Source organism: Ambystoma mexicanum, chromosome 9 (genome assembly GCF_040938575.1).
Source record: "Ambystoma mexicanum isolate Mex_15411 chromosome 9, UKY_AmexF1_1, whole genome shotgun sequence".
NCBI classification, from domain to species: Eukaryota; Metazoa; Chordata; class Amphibia; order Caudata; family Ambystomatidae; genus Ambystoma; species Ambystoma mexicanum.
This window is the reverse complement of record NC_090931.1, coordinates 1,295,320,610-1,295,345,210: the sequence shown is the minus strand read 5'-3', so window position 1 is coordinate 1,295,345,210 and position 24,601 is coordinate 1,295,320,610. Positions and strand designations below refer to the sequence as shown.

The window sequence follows — 24,601 nt, the reverse complement described above, 5'->3', positions numbered from 1 at the left end:
ATCACGGAGCTAATATCAGCTGCACCACCCAACCGGCAGGCGAAGCCGTTAAGCGAAGGCCGGGAGCAAAGGCCAGCTATCCTCTCGGCAGCTCTGCTGAGAGCCACAGAAGTCTGGATGCCTAGAGGGACACAGCCCTCCTCCAGCATTCAGCACCCATGGCGCCTATATTCTGCTGCACAATGGCCTTCCGAATGTGTTTTGTAAAAGGCACGCGCCACTACCATGTCCAAACCCATTCCTACCCTCAACTCCTGCATTCAAATCTACGCTGCATATCTGCGCACATCCCCAGCCCCGTCACTACCTGCAGCCTCACCCCCCTAGATCTACCAAGCCAACGGGCAACCCCACAGCCAACTGCACGAGACAGCAATAACAAAGCTACCCCGGCTCCCCTGGCACCTGCTAGCGAGCTGACCTTGCAACCTACTGTGGGGAGGCCACCGCAGTCTCAAGCAGGCACAAAACAGCCGCAATGCACAGCAAGCAAAATGCAAGCATCCAGGCCCCATTTCCAAAACTGCTCAGCATCCCGGCGCCCATCCCTAAGCCCCTTCCCGTCCTATACCTCCACTGCTAGCCTTAAACAAAGCCATCTCAACCAGAGCACCTATGCTACAATGCAACCCAGCCAAACTACAGGGAAATCTGTGTCTACTCACACTACGCAAGCATACAAACACAAAGGCCCCCTTCCCTCCTCTTACGCCACCCAAGAAACTACAGCCCTCAGAAACTCCCAGCTATGCATGAGAACAGCAGCAACCGCCCTGCATTCTCTCCCTGCCACCACCATTGCCCATAGCAACCACCTCAGAACAAGAACCCTATCGAAAAAGAAACAACAGCATACTTCATAGAGGCCAAGTATCCCACCACAAACCCACTCAAATGGTTCCCATGGAAACGGGTCCCCCTTTCAGGGTAAAGGCCACAAGCATCAAAACACATACAGCCACTCTATCAAGCCCACAAGGCCTTCCTAACCCAAAGAAAGCACCTACAACACAAGCCACTACCTTCACACACATCTAGCACAAACACGAGCTATGATCCCAGAATCACCTAAGCGCAGGAAATCACTCATCTCGCAGACCAATAGAGCTCCTAATGACCAACACATAGATGCCAACTCGCAACTTCTCCACGCAGCCCTCAGCAATGCAAGATCGCTCCCTGCGGAACGCATTAGACATAAATTACCTCATCACATCTCAGAAACTAGACCTCCTAGCCATATTCGAAACCTGGCTCCATCCTGCCTTGGGCTCTGCTCTCTCTCTGGCTCTACCAGAAGGATTCTCCATACTCAGACAAGATAGAACGGAATCCAGGGGTGGCAGCATTGCCCACATCCAGAAAGACTCCCTTCAAATTCGACTCTCCCGTCCCACAGCACTAAAAAACTGTGAACTTCTCTCTCAAACTCATATCCTACCCCTCAGACTGTTAAGGATTCTAATCGGGCGTCACCAGTGCTCCAGATAGGATTTTGAGGTGGGAGTATTTTACTCCCTATTTTTAAACTTTGAGAGTAAATGTGATTTTAAGAGAGTGAAAAGTACTTTTCTCCTTTGCAAGAGAGTAAAATGTATGTGACATCCAGCCGACGTGTGCAAAAACTGTATGGAAATCATTACTATGCGGCAGCTTTTTGCATTGTGACAGAATACACCTTTCATTATTTATCTAAGGTCTGGCCATTTGATCTCTCCTGTATATATTTAAATGTTGAAATCAAAAAAACCTAGCCAATTACATAGTAAAGCAAACATGAATTGTATTGTGTGTTCTGAGGATGGATAGCAGAATTGTCTATTGACGTTTAATGGAAGTCCTAATTTCCTGGAGCTATTCCTTCCGAATGGTATGCCAATGTTATGATACAACAGTGCAAAGAGGCAAGGACTCCAAATTCTATGTCTAATCTAATGGTCAAATGGTTATTTATTTAGCGCTTTTGGCAAATCACTGTACATAGAACATATTTATCACAATTATCACCAACCCAAAGTCGGTACTCCTTTATCGACCTCGAAAGGCTGAGTTGGCCTTGCAGAGATTCGAACCTGCATCCTAGAGGTCACGCACATATTGCAGCAACGAGTGCTCAACCGGCTGAGCTATCTTACTGGCTAACATCCTTTAGAGGTCGGTTAACTGAGTATCGACTGAGGTATAATAATCACAGTAGCTAGATTTTGGACGAACCATTTATGAAGTGCTACATAAAGTTAAATACCTATCTGGATTATCACAGGGACAGGTTTTGCTGAGTTTCTATTTCAATTACCAATGTAACTTTCATTTGTTTGTTTTTGAACAGTGCTTGCATTTCCTACAGAGTCAGGTTTTGGATGTTTTAATTGTAGTCTTGAAGATTTGAAAGGCTAGAACACCTGTGATTGGTGGAACGACATTCACTCACCCTTTAGCAAAGACTCTGCTGCCACTGACCATTTATAGTAATGTACCCCATTGACTGCAAGGTTGAAAGGGTGTAAACTAGAGTGTCCATAGTCATCATTTTACAAACTGTTTTTATAATTAGAGTGTAAATGAAATTATACGTGTAAAAATGATGTGCCTCTGCATGATTTTGCACACAGCACCGGAACTCAGTAAAAAAACTATTGTGCAATACAGGTTTGCTTTCACTTGAAAAAGAAAAGTATAATTTGTTACAAAATATTCTCAATTGCAACTTAGTTTTCCATCTTATTAATTAAACAACCCTAAAATTCTAGCAAAATAAATATGCACAGTGCTTCTGTTTGCTCCATGAGCATCAACACAACAGAAGCTGAATGGAAAGAAACCATTCCTTTTATCAAAGTGTGCAGTTTCTTTTTTGAAAGGCTTCAGAGAAATACATTCTGTTTCAGTGGTGGCTTGCAATTACATCCATGTAGATAAAAATCAAAAGAAGCCTTCTATAACCTGACCTTTGCACTGCCCTCTGCTCTAAACCTTTGTGTAAATGTACACAGGAAAATAATAAAGCTGTCGTATTTACAAGATTTTCATGCATAAAATGGCCTGTTACGCACCTTATCTGGAGGCCTGGGCGTCACACACCAGCCCAGGACTCTTTCCACTGGCCTAGGATGCAGCGCACAATTAAAACACTCTTACTTTATTTCCTAAGAATTCAGATTGAGATGGCACCCAACCCGTCTCACACCCCCTTTTACAAATACCCTGCGTCACAATGGACCATGAACCAGGCCGGTGGGTGGTAATGCAATATTTATTTATTTTAAATTCAAATAAAATCACACAAATTTCATATTGGGCAGCAATCACCAATGGGGTGATAATTACAAGGTAAATTGATGAAATACACTTAGTTTGACCGTCTAATATAACATACAGAAAGCACAAATGAAGGAGAGCAATATTATTTTTCGGGTATATAGCACCCCAGTTAAGATTTCCCCCTGCAATACTTCTTCAAACCCCTATTAACCGAATTGTGTGTGGGTAGCAAGGAGTAGCAAGGAGTCAGGTATCCTAGGCAACAAACAGAATTAAAATCCGACCTTCCCCCATGGATTTAAAACCCTTTGCAAATGAACAAAATAGCACTCGGAATTAGTAAAGATTTGATTTACATGTGCCGTTGAATGAATGAGGTAAGTATGAATTATAGCAGTATCAGGGATGTAAGAACACTAGCAAACTACAAGCAATGTCTTAACAACGGGCATACAATTCAGAAAATCAACTTGAAAGTGAAAAACCCAGTGCAGCCAAATTACACGCGCAGAAATTGCATTTGCTAATTTACACTAGTTTAAATGTCAAAACGGTTTGAAAAACGGGTGAAATAGACAACATCGGAATGCGGTTTTTATGCTGAGTGACAGATGCACATCACAGGAATAATATGAAAGTGAAAGAGTGACTCTAAATTAATGACAGGATTAGATTCTCAATGGGAACGAAAATTCGGTTTTTAAAATGAAAACAGTGGACAAGGAAAATCGGGTTGGAAAGGAAAGGACAAGTTTCACTTAAACTAGATTTTAGTGGCTAGAAAAGGGAAAAGCCACCCAGTAAATAGAAAGTTTAAGCTGCAGTTTTAACCCCTTCACGCTGTGTGCCTCTTTTAGGGAGAATACATTTATTTATTCAAAATAGTACTAAGGACTTACACAAGGACAGAATTGAGTGGAAGAATGGCGCTAACACTGGAGATCACTACAGATTTTCCTACACAAGGTACACAAAGGATTCTGACAGTTTTAAGGAATCCTGCTAAGGCAGTTAAAGGATTCCTATGGGACTGGACCTAATACAAGGTAACAGAGCAAAGGATCCAGTTTGTGGTTGTTGGGGAAGGGAAATACTCACAACGAGCACTTGAATGGGGTATTTTGGACAGCGGACCGAGTTTCTGGACAGCGAGGCAATATCTGGTCATTGGTCACAGCAGCGTGCTCTCCTAGAAGAAAACAGCTGGGCAAAGGTATGGTCATGACACAGCGGCAGCTCAGCTGGATAGAGCGGGTAGCAGGGCAAGCAGGTAGTACTGGATTATCCCAATGAGGATTCAGCCACCTTTCTCCCTGAGTTTTGGGATTTTTAGTGGGGGGTTTCCGGATCAATGTTTTTTTCTTTCCTGAACCAGAAAGCTAAACTGTTGGAATTAAATATCCTACATATGTTTTAAAACAAACCCCCATCACCTTTCTATGCAAGGACAGGGCCTTAATTCAACAATTTACTTTTAAACAGACATTTCCTTGTTTGTAAAAAAAACACCATTTTACACGTGGTTAATTTTCCTTTGCTGTCACTTCACAATGCGGTTTTCTCTTACATCTAGATTCTAAACATTATTTGTAGCCCTAGTCAATTTCTCATACACAGAAATATGTCCAAGGCAAGGGTCCACTGAAACTGACATAAGCACAGAGAGATAGGTTGTGAAGAGTTTAGCTGTGATAATGTTTTGCAAAAAGTCAAGCATTTTTCAATATGGCTTGGAGTAAAGTTCTTTGTTATTTCACAGATCTTGCCTGACACAGCCTGTCATTCAGTGAGAAATGCCCGCTTTTGTTGGAGCACATCCTGAATATGGATAGACACAGCTGGGTCTCACTGAAAACAGAATTGTGTCCTGTTGAAATGGTGGAAAAGAGCACCAGGGCGCAGTCATTTTAAATGCAAAATATTTCCTTTTTCAATGGAAAATTTTGAGCTAGCAGCATAGCAGCACTGCTTTCCATTTATTTTCTTTGGTGCACATAAGGAAAACACTGGCAGCCTTTCTCGGGGTGTTCCATCTCGCAGTTTTGGTGCAATGCAATGGTGCTCAAAAGAGCCAGTGTAGCCATTCTGCTGGAGTTTTGCTGGGCGGATAAATGTACCCCATAAGACGCTATCACCATCCACATCATTTACAGGCCACCCTGTCCACCTACCTCCTTCCAAGCTGAACTTCTACACTCCAAAGGCACTAACATCAAACCTAACTCTAGTACCCTACTCCTACGAGACTGCAACATAGGCCGCCTTGACCCTCTCGACATTACTGCAGCCTCACTTGGCAAAGATCTCACAGACGTAAGCTTCATTCATCAAGTCTGCAAACCCACGCACGTCAAAGGTAGATCTCTGGACTGGATATCTGACCTCAACTGCCAAATATCCATCACGTCCAACTCCCCTTGCCCCTGGTCAGACCACCATATCATATGTTTCTCTCTCCCAATGCTGAAACCTCTTGATTCCAAACCCAAAAACCCTACCCCCCATTCTTGCTCAAAGCTCCAGAAACATCACCAAAGACATCATCAATCCTCTTCTTTACCCCCTTGCATCAGACCACACAGACTCTTCAGACCCAGAGCTAAGTACCAAAGATACTCAAAACACTCAAACCAACAAAGTTCAAAGGGGATGTATGGCCAGCCATGATCATCAAAGACTGCTCTGAAACTATAGTCCCATTCTTAACCAGATTTATCAACGACTCCTTCGCCTCTAGCATAGTCCCAAACAGCCTAAAAGAATCATGGGTACTCCCACTTCTAAAGAAACCATCGCTTGACCCTCTTTCCCCAAACAACTACTGTCCGATTACCACAGTACTGTTCTTACTCAAGATCCTAGATAGGGCAGCATACATTCAAAGTCAGGCCTACTTAGAAGCCCATCATATTCTAGGACCTCGTAAGTCTGGCTTTCGCCCAGGGGCATGGCACTGAATCAGCCCTCCTCGACCTAAAAATGCAACTTGACTCACTAAAAGATTAAGGCAAACCAGCTATCATCCTACTTCTGCAATTCTCGGCGGCCTTGGACCTGGTCGACCATAACATCCAATACCACCCACCACCTCACCTCATCTGCCAATTTCTCGCCAGAAGCTAGATCCTGGATCAACTCCTTCCTCACCAATAGGTCCATGAGAGTGTTCTCATACACGGACAGCACTCCCCCTATCCCCATCCCCTGAGGAGTCCTGAAAGGATCCTGTGTCTCCCCATCCCTATACAACTTCTTCGCCAAGCCCCTCTTTGACCTCCTAGGGGCCCCGGGCATCTCGTACACTAACTACACTGACGACACCCAAATCCTCCTCCCCTATGCGGTTACCCACCCAGAGGACAACCTGACCAACAACAAAATCTACTCCACCATCCAAACATGGATGGCCACCAACCACTTATTCTTCAATGACGAGAAAACAGAGATTCTACTTGTGGGCTCACCCTACCTGCTCGAAAAGCTAGAAGGGGAATTCCCCTCCTTCCTCATCGATGATATCCAGATTCCAATATCCACCTCAGTAAAAACCCTAGGGTTTCATCTAGATGCTACCCTCTCCCTCACCAAGCAAGTGAACGCAATCGCTTCCTCGGCCCCCTACTCAACGAAACTCATTAACGCAGCTAGACACTTCCTCTCCCCAGCAAGCTGCCTAACCATCGCAAGAGCCATCATCAGAGCAAGACTTGACTATTGTAATGTCCTTCTCACTGGTACATCGCAACGCAATCTGGATAAACTCGAGGTCATACAAAACAATGCTCTTCGGACAGTTCTGAACATATCCAAAAGAGACCACATCTCTGACACCAGAAAAAGAGTCCACTGGCTAACCATCCGGGAACGGATCATATTTAAAACTCTCTCCATCACTCACAAATGCCTCTCCAATACTGCCCCACAATACTTATGCCGGAAGATTGAGAGAGCCACGTCCACAAGACCAGTAAGGACAAGGTATGCCAGCCGACTAAAGATGCCAAAGACAAAAAGGTCAAGGGGAGCAGGCTCCAGTTTTCCATCAGTTGCAGCTAAACGTTGGAACTCCCTTCCACCCGAACTGAGAGCAGAGACCTCCTACTGGCCCTTTCGGAAAGCCCTAAAAACCTGGCTCTTCGCTTAACAGGTTTACCCTTGTACTGGACACCCTCGTAAATCTCAATTCTCATCAATATGCTTAAATGTAAACGGTTACAATAGTGCCCTGATGCCCCTGGGCTTGGGCGCTTTACAAATGTAAAAAAAAAATAAAAAATAAAAAATAAAAAATAAAATATATATATATATATATATATATATATATATATATATATATATATATATATATATATAAATAAAACATAATAAAATACAATTTGAAACTACCAAAGGTCAAGCATATTCCACTGGTGAAGTGTGGTCCCCTGCAGACCTCGCAGTGTGGGTGTCCCACCACCCCAGGTCCAGGGGGACCCCAGAGCAGCTCTCACCCTGACTTTAAGTCAGGGTGAGGCCTGAGCTGGGGCCAAGTGCAGCTGCCACAGGATGGAGGCGCTCCACCTCCAGCTCGCATAGCACATCGGACCGAAAGCAGGGTCCTTGCTTCCTATCTGTGTGCCGCCAGTGAGCCAGAGGCCTGGATGAAAAACAGAGCATGGCTCGATCCGAACAGGTAAGGAAATCTTTTGTTTAAAACAAAAAAGTGTATGTGTAAGTGTGTGCATGTCTGTGTGAGTGTGTGTCTGTTGTAGTTGTGTATGTAAGTATGTAATGTTTTGCATGCATGTATGCATGTTTATGCGTGTGTGCATATAAATGTTGCTTGTATGTATGGGTGGTGAGATGAGTGCGGCTGTCGTTTGATTGAGAATGCAGTTTGTGTGTGAATGTTCTTGGTGCTCGTGTGGAAAATGCAGTGTGAGAGAAGGTGCATGGGCGAGTGACTGGTGGGTTAATGGGTATGAATGTGATTTAGTATATGTGAATGTTCTGGGTAGGTGCTAGTGTGGAGAACGTAGTGTGAGTGAATGTGAGAAGGCGTATGAGTGAGTGACTGGTGGTTGAATGGTATGACTGTGATTATGTGTATGTGTGTGTATATTCTGGGAGGCTGCCCGTGTGGCAAATGCAGTGTGAGTGGAGGTGATAGAAGGTTTATGGGTGAGTGAATGATTGTGAATGAGAGAGAGAGAGAGAGAGAGAGAGAGAGAGAGAGAGAGAGAGAGAGAGAGAGAGAGTGTGTGTGTGTGTGTGTGTGTGTGTGTGTGTGTGTGTGTGTGTGTGTGTGTGTGCGCGCGCGCGCGCGCGTGCCTGGGTGTAGAATGAATTGTGAGTGAATGTGAAAGGTGCAGGAATGAGTGACAGTTGAGTGAATTGCTATAAATGTGACTGTGAATGTTCTAGGTGGGTGCAAGTGTGTAGAATGCAGTGTGGGTGACTACGAGAGAAGGTGTATAGGTGTGTGAATGGGTATGAATGTGACTGTGAATGTTCTGGGTAAGTGGGTGCATGTGTAGAGAATGCAGTGTTAGTGAATGTGAAAAACGGTTTATGGGTGAGCGACTGGTCGATTAATGGGTATAAATGTAATTATGTGTGTGTGTGACTGTTGTGGGTGGTTGCCCGTGGTGTGAATGCAGTGTCAATGAATGTGAGAGAAGGTTTATGGGTGAGCGGCTGATGGGTGAATGAGTATGAATGTGATTGTGTGAATGTTCTTGGTGGGTGCTTGTGTGCAGACTGAAGTTTGAGTGGATGTGGGAGATGGTGTATGGGTGAGTGAATGGGAATGATTACGATTATGTGTTATGTGTGTTTGTGCTTGTGTGTGTGTGTGTGTGTGAATGTTCTGGGTGGGTGCCTGTGTGTAGAATTGAGTGTGAGTGACTATGAGAGAAGCTGGATGGGTGAGTGAATTGATATGAATGTGACTGTGAATATTCTGGGTGGGTGGGTCATGTGCAGCAAATGCACTGTGAGTGAATGTGAGAGAATGTGCATGGGTAAGTGTCTGGGGGGTGTTTGGGTACGAATCTGATTTTTTGTGAATCTTCTGGGTGGTTGCCTGTGTGGAAAGGCAGTGTGAATGATCTGGGTGCACGTGTGAGTGGTTGTAAGAGAAAGTGTATGGGTGAGTGACTGGTGTGTGAATGGGTATGAATATGATTATGTGTGTGTGTGAGTCGCTGGGCCCTGGGGAGTACTGTTGGCATGTCCTTATGTGGCATGGCATGTTTTACTGCCCTTTTTGGGAAAAGCCAACTTAATGTGTTTTATTTCATGGCTAGACTGGCATGTTGGTGCAGCCAGTCTAGCCATAGCTTACTGTGGCATGACATTTTTTCTGGACATCTATGATAAAGCAAGCATGATAAGTGTTATAACATGGCTAGACTGGCCTACATTTGAGACAGTTTGGACATCTTTTGTTATTGTGGTATTACCTTTATAATGGCAAAGCCAACAGGAGCATGTTCTTAAGTGGGGTACTGGCAAATATTGGCAGAGCCAGCTTGGACATGTTTTCTTATAGTATCATTACTGGCATTATGCTCAAAGCATACATGAGTATGTTTTTACATGGGAATACCGCCATATACTGGTGCTGCCAGCATGGAAATGTATGGGCAAATTGACCGTGAATATGCTTCTAATACTCGCATATATTGTGGGAAAAAGCATGAATATGCTTTGGGAAATGTTTCTGTGCACTGTTGGTGATTTGCAAACTTTCTGGATTTTTAGCCAATTTTTCACATAATGTGTGCTTTATAATGCACAATTTTAACCCATTATTCAAAAACTTTTCTGGGGGGAGAACCCCCCTTACTGAGTCTCCTTTCGTTGGTTCAGGCTCCCCCACTACACTCAGTCGCTCTTGCATACTTGTGACAAATATTTACGCTCCTCCAATAAAAAGATTCAGCAGCCACCACTGGTGCCTGTTACATTTGCATGCCAGGGGCCAGGCATAACCCCCTGGTTTCTACACTAGGTGAAAGATTTAAGCTTTGATTAAAAAAACATACATCTTTTGCTTAGCGCAGTGCGCATGTACCACTGCAGGAGCATGATCATCATGCACATTGTGGTCCAGGCCGGCCTGTGCTTTGTTGGGAAGCTTGGTGAGGGGGGGGGCAAACATTTTGTGTAACGCCACTGATGTATTCGACCAGTGCACTGTGGATTTTCTATGTTATCTACTCAAAATATAGAATTAAAAAAGAAAGCTAAAAAAAAAAATCTAACGAACAGTATAGCCCCCACGCCCTAAAATCTGGAATTTGAAAATGCTAAATAAAACAAAGGTTGAATTTTTAAATGAACATTCCAAAGGTTGGATAAAGATGGAGGAGTCGTAAGGAAAACAAAAAGGTGATGGCTGGAAGGTTTTGAATTAATCATAAACACAGGCATAGCTCTGGGCAACCCTCCAGACCATCGTTTTTCAGCCTCCCAAGCCATTACAGAAGGGGACAAACCATATGCAAATCAGGCTTGGTCTTACCCCAAAAGGGGCAGCCCAGCCCGAAGTGCTAGGTCACATCCCTTCTGCACGAGACCACAAGCATCCCCAGACATGTTTCAGCCTTGTTGGGCATCATCAGTAAGGAGTAGCTTGGGTAACTAGGCCCGGCAGACTCGGGACCCACGACTGGGGATACCCGTCCCACTCGGGATGACTTTAGCAAAACAAAAAGGTGATGGCCGGAAGGTTTAGAATTAATCATAACCATGTAAGGAAGCCAGGAATACTGTTATTGGGCTGGTGATAGATGCTAGAAAAAAAGGCTTTGGGGGTTATATCACCCCACTGTTTTAGAAGTTGATTTTAGGAAATTCGAAAAAAGCTTAATGTGTACAAGTTTGCAGTTATGTGAGCCATTTTGTGTTTGAATAACAACTAAATTACTATTTATTTTGTTTTTTTCTGAACCATTCAATTTCATTTGTTCGGGTTTCATTATTTAATAAGGAGTCATTCTATCATTGAAAAACGCTTTGTAAATCAGGTCCTGTGTCTCTTTATTTTCAGGATTTTCACACAGACCGTGTTCTACATCTATGTGCGCTTTGACTCCCCAGCAATTCTAGTTTTAGAGCTCGTTGTTCAGGAATGACGATCCGGGCACTCGTACCCAGCCGAAGCCCTTCTGCAGCTGCCCAATGAATGGCGTGTCTGCTCCACGGGTACGGGCCTGTTGCCCAGGCGGTAAGTGCTCTCACCCCGGCTGTGCACTGAGTGCCTGCGTGCCTGCGTAAAGCAAAGGAAGGGCAGATTATGAGCAGTACGCCGGCCGCTGCCCTGGCTGCACCAGGCCTGCCGTTGCATAATTCTGTGGCTGCGCTGGGCTGACCTTCCCAAATCAGGGACAGCGGCTGCTCCTGTCTCATTCCAGCTCAATCCCGCTTTCTGTTTTCTTATGATCTCGGCCTGATCCCAGGGAGGCCATTACAAACTTTAGAGCGAGTGCGGCCGGGCAGTCTGTGGGATGGGCTCATGATGCAAGGGAGTGTGTGCACACAAGTATTGTCCTATCCATGCAACTGCCTACCTCCTTTCCCCTTACTAATCTCTGCCTACCAGCACATTTATCTGTCTAGGGTTCTACCTCTCCATTCTTCTACATATCCACCCCTATTGCTCTCTATGCATTCATCTCAGTACCTTTAATCTGTCAACATTTCCCTGCAGCATCTCTATTCATAGTCACCCTTCCTTGTTTCAATCATCTGATCATCCACGTATCTTTCTCTCTCTGCATCCATCTCTGCATCTTCCTCCACATTTCTACCTATATCTCTGCCTATCTACCTCGGTGGCTCTATAGCCATGCATCCATCCTTACATCTGTCAATCCATGCATCTCTTTCTCAAACTCCATTGGTCTGTCTGTCTACATATAATCTGCCTGTTGTCCATTCATTCATCCATCCATCCCCCATCTCTCAGTGGATGCCAGTTGTTCCGTGTGTCGGTCCTTACTCTTACTGGAGTGTCTCTATATGTCTGTAGGTGCATATCAAGAAGTGAGGTTGTTTAGAAGTTTATTTTAGAGAGTAAGTATTTTAGGCAAGCAGTTCTGTTGAGCCAAGGGCCATTGGGGGCTGGACAACTTAATGGTGACACACAACTGGCAGTCACACTCCTATGTACACTAAGCTGGGATCCTCAGACCCCGCCTTCCAGCTGACGTCACAGGGAGGGTAGTCAGGACGACCTTGTATGGGTCACCTGCATCACCATTCTGTCCTCTTTGCAGGACACAGTTTTCTCTCACTCTCCATCTCTCATGACCTTATATACCAGAAACTAGCAGCAGTGATGGCAGGTGTAGGTATGAACTTAACCAGAGGCCTCAGTGGAAGGTTAACAGCTGGCCTCAGGAAGAACGCGACTGCCCTCAACCCCTAAGAGCTGGGTTAGTCTAAAGCACTGAACCATTTAAAGGGTCCACCTGTTAAAAGAACTATGACCCTGAGGTGATTTCACTGGAAATGTCCCAGGACGAGTGTGCTCGGAATTGAAATCTTTCCTTTGGAAATAAAAAAACACGTCAGCCCGGATAATCAGCTTACAGAAATTCCAGAGCTGATTACTAATGGCCGACCTCTAATTTAACTATGACATCAAAACGGCAGCATGTAATTTTCTAAGGTAAATTGTTTCCTACCTTTATTCCAGAAAGGGGCTGGGAGTAAAAAGAGAACATGTCAGGGTTCATGCCAGGGGTGAGCGCATTCCGTGAGTGTGCTCTGAGACAGTGTTGCAGTAACTCACTGAATTTCGCCCGGCCCTCAACGCCTCCTCTGCACAGGGCTCATTTGTGATTGCACATTATCCAGTCATCTCATGCCGGGAGCGTGTGGCGAGGTGGAGCACCCCCTCAATGTTTATTCCGTTATTGGACTTAGAGAGGGCCCACTTGGGTCTGTCTAATGGCGTGAGTTTGGAGCAGAGCTATCGCGACAGGCTTCACTCCCGTGAGCTGTGACTTACAGCTCTATTGTCAGCTGCGGCTCCACAACAGAGAGCAATTCATGGTTCATGAGGACAGGACCAGTCTCTCTTTAGTGACCCTTGCATATTTTGTTTACTTATTTGTACTTATTTATATAGCACGAACCTTATCAACACAGCGCACTTTACACTGCTAAGAAAAGAAATGAAATTCGAATAAAAACAACATTCAAGAAAGGTTCAAGTGGCAGAAAATAAGACCCAATGACATTCACAATAAACAGATTCCATTTCTGGAAAAAAAGCTTGCGTGTTCAGCAATTACAATTCTATAGGAAAAGTGCTAACTCTGATGGGCCATATGCATTTTAAAAGCAATCCCACATCAGCCCACATAAGATGTTTGGTTAATTTGTGAAAGACCCTGTCAATGGAACACTTTTAAAAGTTTAAAGCTGCCTACTTGTTTGGCAAGCCAACAAAAAGGACTTTTTGCAAAGCTGAACTTCTTATGCACCAAATGCAAAACATGTTGCCTGCTTGTTCCAGATAAGGGGAAAAACAAGCAACCTTAACAGATGATCTAACCAACCCACAACAGACTATACGTACTGTGATCTAAAATGTCCTATGGTCCTATGTGAATAGCCCACCCAGACGTCCCTCGTTTTTTGCATTCTGTCACTTGCAGCTCTTCGTTGATCATGGAAAGGCAACATGATGAGCACCAGAATGCAGATAAACACACAGCAGAGGATGCATCGCTCACACCCAGCCAGCATGGAGGAAAGTTAGATATCTGCACTAGACCTCTAAGCGCTACAAAGCCGTGCAAATCAAAATGGATGCCTGAAACTGCTGCACACCCCATCAGTCTTCCTGTGCTCTGCACTTTGTCATGCAAATACTGCAGACAACTGAAGCTGTCCAATGTCACATGCAAGCAGTCCAGTCCAGATATGGTGTTTTCTTTGCATTCTGGTCCATATAGTTCTGGACTTATGGAACATGCATTGTTTACAGGTACAGCCATGCAAATAAAAAAAAATAAGTTCTGGGCAGGGTGTGGGGAAACATGCATTTCTGCTTCAAAACCATCACATAGAGCAAGTGCGAAGAGGTGGGAAAGTGACTGCAAGTCTGAGAATGCAAAATGTTCTTGTCTGAACAGCTAGTCCTGGATGAAGGTGCCAGGCACGTTATGGGGTTGGGCGGGGGGGCACCTTTAGCAATACTTAAAGCATTGTTGCAATGCAGCACCCCCCTGTAGATCTCATATCTCTCAACCTATTGAAACTCCAAGGCTGGTGAAATACATTTTGACGGGTCAGAGCCCATTGACAGCTATGGAGGAATATAGGGTTTGCTAGCAGCAGGAATGGGTGGTACCCTTAAAATTAGTAAGTAACAAACAAGGATTACTCGGCACACTTACCGTAATGATGAGAACACATGAAAATGCCCACACTAATGGACCAGGCAAGTTTATCGCAGCAAATGTATATGAGGATGATCACAACACACAAAAATGCCAACCATGCAAGAGCAGCAGAAAATCTTGCCCCTTCCAATGGGCAACACAATAGCGTTGCTTCTCCGTGTTTTTCAGAAATGAGTGTAAATGAAGAAATGCAGTAAAACGGCAAAAGTGGTCCTTCATTTGTCAACATTACTGGGCTTGGAAACGTTCTTACTCAGCTCATGCAGACTAGTATTATGCAGCTGCGCATTGCAAGTTACACACTGCTAACTGGAAACCTCATCCTAATGACACCCCTAAAGCATCTGTACGACCCTGGCGCAAATGGGTTAACGGCGCCGTAAAAGGCTGCGGCGGCGTTAACCCATTAGCGCCTAATTACGAGGTCCCTTTGCGGGACCAGACCTTAACAGCTGGTTTTACCAGCCGTTAAAGTAGGGACCCGCAAAGGGACCTTGGTGCTAAGTAAGGTGCCTCAATTTGCGGCACCGTACTTACCGCCTTCCCCATTCCCATTGAGCCCTATGGGGCAAAAATGGAAATGGGGAGGGGCCATGGAGGAAGGGGGAATTACCGCCCCGCCAACCTTGTAATGGGGTGGTAATTCCCCCTTTCTCCATGGGGGAGTCGGTAACTTACCGGCATGGACCATGGTGCTAATAGCACCATGGTCTTCCGCCAGGGTCGTAATGAGGCCCATGGTGTTTATGGCTTCTGAGGTCACTGAAGCAATGATCATAGCATCTATTAGTGACATGCAGAGAGAATGAATTCTGGGGGCCTGTGCAGACTGTGCTGGCATTCTGCCAGTATACTCCTCTGCCATGCTTACTTACCACACACTCTCATCCACTAGATCAGATCCCCTTGGCTCAAGAAGGACTGGGCCCCATCTGCCGGGTTATACTGGCGGGCATGTCTAAGACAGAAGCTCTAGGGGTGTCATTAGGATGAGGTTTCCAGTTAGCAGTGTGTAACTTGCAATGCGCAGCTGCAGAATACTAGTCTGCATGAAAAGTAACAGCTGAGTAAGAACGTTTCCAAGCCCAGTAATGTTGACAAACAAAGGACCACTTTGGACGTTTTACCGCATTTCCTCATTTACACTCATTTCTGAAAACAAGGAGAAGCAACGCTATTGTGTTGCCCAATGGAAGGGGCAAGATTTTCTGCTGCTCTTGCATGGTTGGCCTTTTTGTGTGTCATGTTCATCATTATGTACATTTGCTGAGATAAACTTGCCTGGTCCATTAGTGTGGGCATTTTCAAGTATTTTCTCATCATTAGGGTAAGTGTGCCACGTTAAGCGTGTCTGGTCCATTAAGGTGGGCATTTTCATGTGTTTTGTTCATCATTAGTGTTAGTGCACGTGTTTCTCATTATTGGGGGTATGTATGTAGTATTAAGCTTCATTGTTAGAGAAGGTGGGCTGGCTGAGGCTGGTGTGGTGCATTAAGGTGGGCTTTTTTTATGTGTTTTTCACCATACGGGTAAATGCACAGATGTAAGCTTGTCTGGACCATTAAGGTGGCCATTTTCTGACTTTTGAGACTATACTTTTGTGTCGGTAGAGTGTGTAGACTGGAATGAATGTATGATCGTGTGCATCTATCTAACAAATGCCTTCTCTCACAGGGGCTAAGCTGCCGTGCGGCCATAGAATCAGATGTCGAGCTATGCAGCCGCCACCAATCTATTATAGATGCATTCCTCCATCCATCCATCCATCCATCCATCCAGCCAGCCATTCACCAATCACACCCACATCTATCCACCCAAAAATGGCCCACCCTCCCACTCGTTCATCCAGAAACTCACCCGTCCATCCACCCACTCACACACTACTGGGTCATGGCAACGGGGAAGGAGGCGACCATTGCTATCACTACTGGGTTACACCAATGGGGATGGAGGCCACCATTGCTATCACTACTGGGTTACCCCCATGGAGGAGTAGGAGACCAATGCTATCACTACTGGGTTACGCCAACGGGGAAGGAAGCCACCATTGAAATCACTGCTGAGTCATGCCAATAGGGAAGGCAGACACCATTGCTATCACTAATTGGTTATGCCAGTTGAGAAGGAAGCTACCATTGCTATCACTACTGGGTTATGCCAATGGGACAGGAGGCCACACTTGCTATCACGCTGAGTTAAACTAATGAGGATAGAGGCCACCATTCCTAACGCTACTATGTTACACCAATAGGGAACAAGTCCGCCATTGCAATCACCAGGGGAGTTGCTAGGTCTGGAAAAGACCCGGGGCTAAGCTGATGTCAGAACTGTTGGGACTGGGGGCTAGCTAGTCTTTTGGCTGTAGCTCCTGAGATTCTATCCGGGGCTACAACCAAAAGATCAGGGGCTATAGCCCTCTTAGCCCCCCCCTAGCAACGCCCCTGGCAATCACTAATGGGTTACACCAAGTGGGAAGGGGGCAACCATAGCTATCACTACTTGATTACGCCAATGACAAGGAGACCACCATTGCTATCATACTGGGTTGCACCAATGGAGGAGGCCACCATTGCAGTCACTACTGGGTTATACCAAGTGGGAAGGAGGCCACCATAGCTATCACTACTTGGTTACGCCAATGGGTAAGGAGACCATCATTGCTGTCACTTCTGGGTAAGGCAATGGGCAAGGAGTCCAACATTGCTATCACTACTGGGTTATATTATTGGTGAATAAGGACCCCATTGCAATTAATACTGGCTTATGCCCACAACGGACAATGATTGGGCAGGTGCCCATCACTCCATCACTGCCTATTTACACCAATGAGGAAGGAGCTCTTCACACTTATCGCTGCTGGGTTTACGTATAAAGACGGAGCCTGCCAATATTATTTCTACAGAGTTACACGACTGCGGAAGGAGCCAGTCACGCTTATCACTGTCCATCGCTCAATCCATCTCTCCCCACCAATGAAGAGGAGAGGTAGATTGTTATAACACTAGAGAGCTACACTCGTGGCAATGTCCCAACACTAAAAATGCATTAAGAGATGACACTCACCTGAGTCAGACACCAATCTGGACTCCGATGCACTGACTGGCAGAACCTCTGTTTGCTCCAAAGTTCCTGTCCAAAGCCGTACCGAGGCGATGCTTGTCCAGTCTAGGTCTGGATCTCTAGGCCTGTCAGCAGCATCTGTCCACACTAAACTGTGCTCAGTCTCAGTTGCTGTCTTTCCAGGCTCTGGCCCACTGGAGGTCTGAGTTAAAGCCCCACCTGGTTCCGATGGGGTCTGAGGTTGTTCCTCCCCTACTCCAGCAGCAGTCTCAACATTATCTCCGTCAATCCTGGTGATATGCTCCCAAGTCCCTGATGGTGTTCCACTTTCCTTCACACCTGGATGCGAAGCGGTTTCTGCGCGTGCCTCCAGTGGCTCAGAGACATTTAGTACTCTGTGCGCACCTGCTTCTGACAGAGTCACAGCGGGGCTCAGCGCCCCTCGTTCTGGTGGACTCTGATCCGGATTGCTGTCTCCTGTTGAAGTCCAAATCTCTGCCCCAGCTCTTCCATGAAGAGATCTCGTTCCTCCCGGTTCAGGTGGTGTCTCGGTTCCTTTCTTATCAGGTCCAGTCTGGGTTTCTGCCATATCGTGTTGCCACTGTGTCTGAACTCCTGGAACACCAGCTTCTTGGGTGGTGTGCCCTCCCACAGCTTTGGTTTGATGTGTCATGTCATGGCCCACTCTACCACTTGGAGTGTCTGCTCCTACTATCCTTCCAGATACTGACTGTGGTTGAGCTTTGGTCCTCCTTGCTTGTGATGGTGTCAGAACTTCCAGACTCTCAGATTCTAAGCTAGCATGTTCTGAGGGTGTGCGCACTTCTGTACTCTCTGGTTCAGCTCGGGTGTGTGCTTCTGCCTTACTTGGTTCTAATTGGATCTGCGTTACTACTTCTGTCCTCAGCGAGGCTGATGGAACCAGAACCTTTCTCTGCCGTGGTTGGGATGTGACCTGAGGTCCACTCCTCTGCAGTTCTGAATGGAGGAGAGGTCCACTTTTCTCTGCTCCTGAATGAGTGAAAGGTCCACTTCTTTCTGGCTGTGATGGGATGCGAGGTCTACTTCTCTCTGGTTCTGGTGTGATGTGTGGCCAACTCCTCTTTGGTTCTGAATGGATGGGTGATGCACTTCTCTCTGGTTCTGAAGGGAAGCTCAGCCCACTTCTCTCCGGTTCTAGAGCTACGCCTGAGTGTGTATACCCCGATGACGGTGGGCTCATAACTTTTGTTCTCTGGTGTTCGAGTCTGATACCAGCCTGTGGTTCTGTCCTCCCTGGTTGTGGTGGTCCCAGAGAGTAAGCGTGCCCCACTTCAGGGCGGGTTTGAGTTTTCCTGCGCTCTAGTTCTGACATGGCGCTTGCACGTTCTGGTTCCGAAGTGGTTCTCTCCATCGCTGATGGGTCCATAACTTCTGTTCCTGTTATTACAGAAAGGGGCTGGTGTCCTCTCCAGACTGGCTCTGAGGCTCTCAGAACTTCTGACCTCTCTGTTGAGTCCATGTCAGTTGCTCTTTCTCCTTCTGAAGGGATGTTCTCCGACTGTCTTAGGTCTGGGGTGGTCCCCGTCCACGTTCTCCCGTGCCCCGGTCCCAGCTGCAGCTCTGCCCCCCTCAGTTCCTGCCGCACGTTTCCCATTGCCCCCCAGATGGCTCCCGGGGTCTCGGTTCCTATTCGTGGATGCGTATTTGTCTTGCCCGTTTTAAGTAGGCTCTGGCTTGTTGCTTCGCTGGAGTCCGACCTCTTTGTAGTTGGGGGGGTGTAGGAGGGAGGCGGGATGGAGTAGCGGGACCCTTCCCAGCGCTTGCTTAGCCCCAGGCCCCCCTGCTCGGTTGCGGCAGAAAAGAAACCGAGGGGCGTGCAGTGAGAGGGGGGCAGTAGAAACAGCAACAGCAGCAGCAGCTGAACCCGGGACTGACCCGCATCGCGCGGGACCATGGTGATGAGAAGCAGGGGGGACCCCTAAACGCGATGCATGGCCCCACGGGCAGAACCAAGCAGCAGCCGCCAAGGGACAGGTGGAGGGGCAAGATGAACGCGCACCCAAAGAAGAGGGCACGCCAGTCCCAAAAGAAGGGCTAGGAGCAGCAATAGGAATGCGGGGGGGGGTGGAGGGGGGGGAAGAGGGTGGAGTCCGGACCCCAAGGGCGGCAGAACACAGGGGGACTCGAACCAGGGATGGGGCGATGCAAGTACAGGGACTGGGGATCCCGAAAGCGGAAGGCAGGGTCGGAACCCGGGGAGAGGGAAGTTCCGAACCCAGGGAGCGGGCGATCTGAAACCCGGGGATCAGGGCTTCCAGTCAGAGGGAGATGCAGACGCCCTGGCAGATGGTCACACGGGAGTCCGGGGGCTGCAGCAGCTGCTGCTGCCTGGCGTGCAGGGGCTAGGGAGGAAGGACGCCGGGAGAGGCAGGCTGCCTTATGTTGATCCCACGAAGTCCAGCGCAGGATAAGGGCGGGCTCCTTCCTCCTAAAGCGTTGACATCAGAGCTGCCTGCAGCCTGCGCCGGGGAGCCCGGGCTGTCTGCACGGGGTGGCAGCAAGATTCGAGCTCAAGTGCCGGGCTCTGACAGAGGGGCACAGCTCAGAAGCAGGCACGTCCCAGTCGCACGCCCCTCTCGTATCAACAAAAACACTGCCGCCCCTTTCAGACCTCCAATGTCTCCCACGCCACATCCCACGGCACGCAGCGCATTCAAACACCCATCACCTGCACATCAACCCCGGGTGCCAGCCTCCTCACGCACTGGAGATGACCCCGCCATATAGCCTCTTACACCCGAATGCACACACTCCATGTCCACCACGCAAACACACACGCTCCTCGCAACCCAACACAGGTCCCTCTTTCACCCACTCTCCTCCTGCACACCCCCTGATGTTTGTTTCTTTTATTTGTAATGCGCGCTAGACCCAAGGGTAAGCAAGAAGACTACAGTGATGATATACAGAGGAACGGATAAGGATATACGAATGAAGGGGATACAAATATTGGCAAGGTAAGTATATACAACAATGGACACTATACAACATGAGCATAATTGAAAATAACAATCTGGTAAGTATTTACAGTATAGGAATAGAAGGAGATATATACATTAATGGTCATTATCTTTGAGCCAGTTGATGAGGTTCTGTCTGAAGTTCAGGTAATTTTGTTCATCTCTTAAGGGGGTCAGGGGGGGGAGAATTCCAGAGCTGAGATCCTCAGAGACTCTATATACACACGCCACCCCCCAATAACGCTGCAAATCCCACATGCAGCCAACATTGACCCATCTGCAGACCCTACAACCACCCTGTCACTAATCTCCACTTAGTTGTGTGGGGGAGGGGGGTCATGTTTGTCATGGTGTTGTGTAAAAAGCAACCATAAAGACGTGTACACTTTTTACGCCTGCGTATTACGTTCTGCCATATATTCATTGATTGCATTGTCACAGATTTATTACACGCCACACGCAAGCCAGGGATCTCCTTCCGCTTTAATTATGTTATTTACCTCGGATCCTTTTGAGAAGGCCTCCAACCCGTCTCGCATCCAACCTCCACAAACACCCCGTGTCACAATGGACTAGGAGCCAGGCCGGTGTGTATCAAAAAGATATTTATTAATTTAGTATTTAATGTCAAATTAGAGCCAACAAGTTACAACAGCCACCAATGTTGTGGCAACACAAAAAAACATATCCGTTTTGATCAAGCAGTACACTGAGATAAATCACAATATGCAGTGACAAGGATTTCCTGACTTCTTTCACCACTACAATCAGAGGACAGTTCATAACACACCAAGAAAATGAATGCAAACAAACAGGAAAGTGCATGCACACAAAATGATGCTTCAGTCCCAGCAACCTGCCCCCCTGCCCCTGCCAGTCACCCACTAGGCTTTCCAGTTTTAGATGGAAGGCAGTGGCACGGAGTGCGATCACAAGGTAAAAATCGGATTTGAGATATAGTTCATGGAAACAATATGGGGAGCAAGCAAAGAATGGCAAAATTCACTTTTAGAGCACAATGGAAGAGTGGGGTGTTTAATTATTTATCATAACAGTTATGGGAAAGAATGGAAAGACAGGGAATTTGTTTGGCTTACACAACCACAGGCAGGGCTTTTAGAGAATACTAGTCAGCACACAAGGGGAAAATCGGTTTTAGGATATTCAACACAGGGGTAATGGGAACGAAAAGGCAAATGGAAATTTGTTTTTAACTCACAATGGGGAAAAAAGAACAGAAGGGAAAAATCGGTTTTGGGACGTTGAGCACAATTTCAATGGGAAAGAAAATGCAAATGGTATTGTCATGACCCCTGCCCCTGGCCCTAACAGGCAAGCCATTTGGGTTACGTCACGACCCTCCATCATGGCCTTAAAGGCCTCACCATCTCACCCAAGACTCTCTTGGAGTCAGTCCTGGCGCCTTTGGCGCCAGACTCATATGGGAAGTAAAGAGAACTTGAGAACTGGGCTTGGCAATGGAATTTTGCACAACATGGATGCCACCGCATAGCTCAGTTCAATTAACCGAGCTATGCGGTCTAGTGTTTTAGGTGTGGTCAGGCCTAGGGATACCTGGGATACCTAGGGCTATATAAGCCACGCCCAGGCTGAGAAACACGCTTCGCGTTACTCTGTGCTCAGCAGCGTGACGCTCACCACATTCTGCTCGGATCTTCGCCAGCATTCCGGAGCCGAATACCTGCAAGAACAAGAACACCATTAGTACACACTTACCTGTGAGTGAATCCTGGTCCTGTCCACCGCTCTTGGGTCCAGAGAACACAGCATCTCAGCGACGTCCCCTCGATCTTGAGAAAGCCGCAACCCGAAAAAAAAAGAACGAAACAGCATTAGTAAGCGTTTATACACCAATACCGAAAATAACTAATCAATTGCACACTTATCTGGGTTTGAATCGCCCTTGGCCCACGTCCACTCCGGGCCATAATAACGACCTGCAAGTGAGAAGAAACACTGATTAGCACACAAAAGCTCAAGAAGGCAGCGCATGCTACGCGTTACTCACCGCTCTCCATCTTCTCAGCAGCATCCATTCTGGGACATTGCAGCGGCCTGCAAGGATGAGAGAAAGACAGGTCAGCACAAGAAAAGGCACATAGCGCCGCACATCGCGCTTTCACTTACCATCTCATGCGCAGCCCCAAGCAGCATGGCACCACTAGAGCTCTTCTTGCACCTAAGAAAGAATGAGAGACATTAACAGGGGCAATTGCAAAGTAAAGGACAAACTGCCAAACCAGCAGACTTACCTGGATGAACTGGAGTCGCAGCAGGTCTGGACTCTGAGGGCCCGCACCAGTGAACCACCTAGGTTGCGATGCGGCCCTACCAACAACGCACCCCTGCACAAAGAAGCAGGACGGAGAGCGCACCATACAATAAAGCAAGGTGAGGAGAGCACTAGGGGGGATGTTGGGTCCACAAGGAAGGTGGGCTCCAAGCAGGAAGAGGCGATAAGATTAAACCCAAATTCCTGTTTTCAGACCCGGTCCTCGGCCGAACAAGAGTCCAAGGGAGGGGTTTGAGGTCAGAAGTTGTCCAACCAGACTGAGTGGCGTCCTCGTGGATATCAGGTGAGCGTTACAGAACGCAAAGCCTCACAAACTGTAATCCGCCTGGGCGTCATGGAAACGTCAGAAACTGACCAGTTAGCTCAGATGCTGGGGCAGTTACGTGCTGAGGTGCATTCAGCTAGAGAGGAGACCAACGCCCTGCGGAGGGAATTGATAGTGGCTAAGGAACGCACTGACGACCTGAGTAGGCAACTCCTCCAGTCACAGGCAGGACAAGCCCCATTACCTGGGAAAGTCTCATCAGTGTCAACGCCATCAACCAATCCGGTACAGATAACCTTTCCAGGATCGGTTCCTTTGGCCCCACCTGAGCGTTTCACGGGAGACCCCAAGAAGCATGCAACATTTATGAACCAATGTCGCCTCCATTTCCTTTGTAGGCCTGGGGCCTTCCCTAATGACCAGTCACGGGTTGCTTTCGTGCTATCTTTTTTGAGTGGCAGTGCTGCGGACTGGTCTGTACCTTTTGTTAGTCAGGATGATCCTCTGCTACGTGACTTCGGGAGTTTTCACCAGGAGATGGAAAAGCCCTTTGCTCGTCATACCCATGGACAGGCACTAGACAACAAGCTTTTGTCCCTTCGTCAAGGAAACAAAGACCTATTAACATATATAGCGACCTTCAACAGGCTCGTGGTTGAAGCAGGATGGCCTGTGGAGAAGAGAACTACGCTATTCAACCGGTGTTTACGGGGGGTGCTAAAAGATGTTCTTGCCCAAGTGGTTGATCCACCAAAAGACTGTGCAGAGTTTATTAACCTTGTGGTTCAGCTAGATCACATGTTGCAAGATCGAAGGGCAGATCGGAGTAGACTGGACACTCGCCCTATGTACGTAAGATCAAAGGACAATGCCCCACGAGTAACAGACAATTTGGCGGAACTAATGCAACTATGAGGGGTAAGGCCCCCTTTACCCAAAGCTGAAAGGGACAAGAGAAGGGAGCAGCAGCTATGCTTATACTGCGGAAAATCAGGGCATTTTCTCAAAGAGTGTCCAGTGAAACCGCGAAGGAGAACCGTAGGAGCCTCTGACAAAGAAAATACGAATGAGGAGTCGGAAAACTACCAAGCCCGGCAAATGTAGGAGTCCATTTGTCGAGCGAAAAAAGTGAACTACAGACCTCCCATTTTGTGTTGCCTGTGATCCTGATCAACCACCAGCAACCGTCTAGGATGCATGCCGTAGAAGCATACATAGACAGCGGAGCAGTTGGGAATTATATGGACCAGGATCTCGCAGCAAAGATGGGGCTTCCTCTATGCCCTAAATCGCCCAC

The 24,601-nt window shown here is 47.0% G+C and overlaps 1 protein-coding gene across 3 annotated transcripts in view; it reads right to left on the bottom strand.

The window, feature by feature from the left end:
- HEG1 (heart development protein with EGF like domains 1) overlaps nucleotides 1-20,409 on the bottom strand; it is a 313,164-nt gene extending 292,755 nt beyond the window's left edge. The window contains exon 1 of one of the 3 annotated variants that reach the window (XR_011274749.1): nucleotides 17,727-20,409. Coding sequence is in view for 2 of the 3 variants with exons in the window: in XM_069616645.1 (XP_069472746.1) it covers nucleotides 17,727-19,659 (1,933 nt within the window). In the remaining variant the exon portion in view is untranslated. The remainder of the gene's footprint in view (nucleotides 1-17,726) is intronic. The other 2 variants (XM_069616645.1, XM_069616646.1) reach the window with 2 other exon arrangements.
- Between the last annotated feature and the right edge of the window lie 4,192 nt (nucleotides 20,410-24,601).